This window comes from Otolemur garnettii, unplaced genomic scaffold (genome assembly GCF_000181295.1).
Source record: "Otolemur garnettii isolate 467f Iridium unplaced genomic scaffold, OtoGar3 scaffold00119, whole genome shotgun sequence".
In the NCBI taxonomy this organism is placed as follows: domain Eukaryota; kingdom Metazoa; phylum Chordata; class Mammalia; order Primates; family Galagidae; genus Otolemur; species Otolemur garnettii.
This window is the reverse complement of record NW_003852514.1, coordinates 6340269-6343109: the sequence shown is the minus strand read 5'-3', so window position 1 is coordinate 6343109 and position 2841 is coordinate 6340269. Positions and strand designations below refer to the sequence as shown.

Below are 2841 nucleotides of genomic sequence, written 5' to 3'. Positions count from 1 at the left end.
TATTTTTTTTTGGTTGCAGCCGTCATTGTTGTTTGGCGGGTCCAGGCTGGGGATTCGAACCCGCCACCTTCGGTGTACGTGGCTGGAGCCTTAGCCGGTTGAGCTATAGGCGCCGAGCCAAGTCCTTACTTCTTAAGTCGTACTTTCGTAAGTCATTACTTCTGCTGTGTAACCTTGAATTTGTGAATAAGTTTAAAACCAGGTTATCTCTGGTTAATTTATCATGAGAATAATTTAAGTTCCGAAGTTCTTTTTTTTTTGAGACAGAGCCTCAATCTGTCAACCTGGGTAGAGTGCTGTGGCATCACAGCTCATAGCAACCTCCAACTCCTGCACTCAAGTGAGTCTCCTGCCTCAGCCTCCCAAGTAGCTGGGACCACAGAAGCCCACCACAACATCTGGCTATTTTTTGGTTGCAGCCGTCATTGTTGTTTGGTGGGCCAGGGCTGGATTCGAACCCGCCCCCCTTAGGTGTATGTGGCTGGCGCCTTAGCCACTTGGGCCACAGGCGCCAAGCCCCAAAGTTCTTAAATAGGAGACCTCACACTAAATGGGGGATCAGAGTAAGAAAAGTTCTGCCAGCTTGTGATTGCAGAGTACAGGAGGTAAAGTCATGACCTGGATAGGAATCCATGCCCCAAGGCTTACTCTGGCCTGCCTATAGGAAATAAGGTAGGCAAGAGGCAGAATACAGAAAAAGCACAAAACTCCCAGCTTAGGCAACTACAGTTGATTATCTCCTCTAATAGAGATAATAAAATTAATCAGACCTTGTCTATGCCTAAATTTTTTCATTGCCCCCGGTTTTTCCCTTCTATTTCCAAAAGCTCAGGAATATTTTACTTCTTCTTTGGTTCTCTCAATATTGCTGAATTTTTATGTTTCTACCAAAGTTGATATAAGAAATTCAGTCAATTCCATCCTTGCCTGTTACACTTAGGCAGTGGACCAGGTGCCCATGTAAGTGGGCCATAGAGGAGGTCACCAGTCCCCAGAGCTCTTGGTTTCCAGCATTCCACCAGAGTAGGTGGCTCAATGCCAGCAAAACTCACCATCAGCTATGCTTAGGCCTGATGGTCCCTGTTAAGCAGTCACTGGATTAGCGCCTCTCCTTTCCAGCTAACTCCTTTTAGACAGCTTGGCTCTCCCCTTCCCTGTGCAGCAACCCCCTCTAGTCTAACAATTACAGGCAAAATAACTTTCTTGAGTTGTTTTCTAACTTTAAAGCCTTTTTGTAGGTAACTGCAAATACTGCATCTAAATTAGACATCCATGTTCCTAACATAATGAGTTGAGAAAGTAGAGAGATAGAACCACATAACTCTCTGAAGGCCACCTGGCTACATTTGATTTCAAATAGGACTTTTTAAAAATGGTGCACCTTGTAATCGAAGGTTATGAGTAGTCCTCAATTAAAGGACATTGCTCCTCAGAGTGCCTGGCAGTAACATCATAGCTTGGACTTATCAAGGTCTTAAACTTGTGCACGCAAATCCGCACATAAACACTTATCAAAAAGAAAATGATAGCCAAGACATGAACATTATAAAGCATTTATTTGAAAACGATACATTTTATTAAAACTCATTTTTCACTTTAATGGTACCTTATCCCACATCGTTTTTACTTAAAATGTTCTTTACCAACTACTCTAGCCTGTAATTAAAGCCACATTTTTAAAACTACATAAACGAAAGAGCCTCTTGAACAATGTCCTAAATCCTACTGCCAAGTGTAACGTCACTGAAATCACTCAATGATTTTAGGTACAAGTGATACTCGACGAGTGAAGCGAAGCCCATCTTTCCTTTTACTTGATATCCAAGAACGAAGGCAAGTGAGCAGCAAACGTCTCCACGTTTAGCGCACAGCCCACTGGCTTCAGTTCCAGCCCTGGACACCTTTCTGGCCCCTCGCTGGGCCCACTTCCTCTGTAGCCCCGGGTCCCGACGAGCGGGGAAGGCCATCTGGGGCAGAAGTCGAGGCGAGCCGCGGCCAGTGCCCGAGGAAAGGCGCGGCGCTTCCTGCGCGTCCGGCCGCGCAGACCCACCTGATCATTGTCCAGGGTCTCGCCTCGCCCCGCCTTACCCGCGCCCGTCACCCCCGCCCACGTCCCGAGAGACCCCCAACCAGATTCACCCCATCCTGGGCCGCCCAGGGCCCCAGACCCAGCCGCCCACCGACACCCGCAGCAGGAAACGCCCACGCAAGCTCACCTTCTTGCCCTTCTTGCCCTCCTCCTCCATGTCGCCGCGTGTAACCCCCGCGGCCCTCCCGGCCCGCCCCGGGAGCCCCACCGGCAGCAGCCGCTACATGCTAGCCCCAAGTCCGCCACCCCCGCGTTCCTATCACCGCCCGCCCTCCGGGCCCCGATGTCTCCGCCCCGGCCGCGCCCCGCACCCCCACTTCCGGACTCGAACGATTCGGTCCCGCCCCCACTCTGGGCCCGCCCACAGTAGCTGTGAAGCCGCACTTCCGGGGCCGAGGGCGCTGAACCCGCCTCGCAGTCAGACCCTCCCCCTTCGGAGAGTACAGCGGCCGCTGGACCGGATCCCTGAGTAGGCGTTGCCCACAGACCGCAGGCCCCGCCTCAGGAGCGTCCAAAACGCGCGTGCCTTGCCCCGCCCGCAGCCAGCCCGCAATCTTCCGGAGGGCCGGGGTGCCCCTGCCCCGTGTCCCCACGTCCCCACGTCCCCACCTCCTCAGAGCTGCGGGGACGCGCGTGTGAGCGGCTCCCACTTTTCAATTCTGGCGCCAGGTTAAGGGCGGCCAAACTCCCAACCTGCCTAGTTCTCTGGGATGCCGGGCTCCAGCCCCTGAGGAGGGGGCAGGGCCGGCAGG

At 52.7% G+C, this 2841-nt stretch overlaps 1 protein-coding gene across 2 annotated transcripts in view; it reads right to left on the bottom strand.

Annotated features, from left to right (window-relative positions):
- CCM2 (CCM2 scaffolding protein) overlaps positions 1–2387 on the bottom strand; it is a 56407-nt gene extending 54020 nt beyond the window's left edge. The window contains exon 1 of one of the 2 annotated variants that reach the window (XM_012809986.2): positions 2217–2387. In XM_012809986.2, coding sequence (XP_012665440.1) covers positions 2217–2246 — 30 coding nt within the window. In that variant the 5' untranslated portion in view covers positions 2247–2387. The remainder of the gene's footprint in view (positions 1–2216) is intronic. The other variant, XM_012809987.2, reaches the window with a different exon arrangement.
- Between the last annotated feature and the right edge of the window lie 454 nt (positions 2388–2841).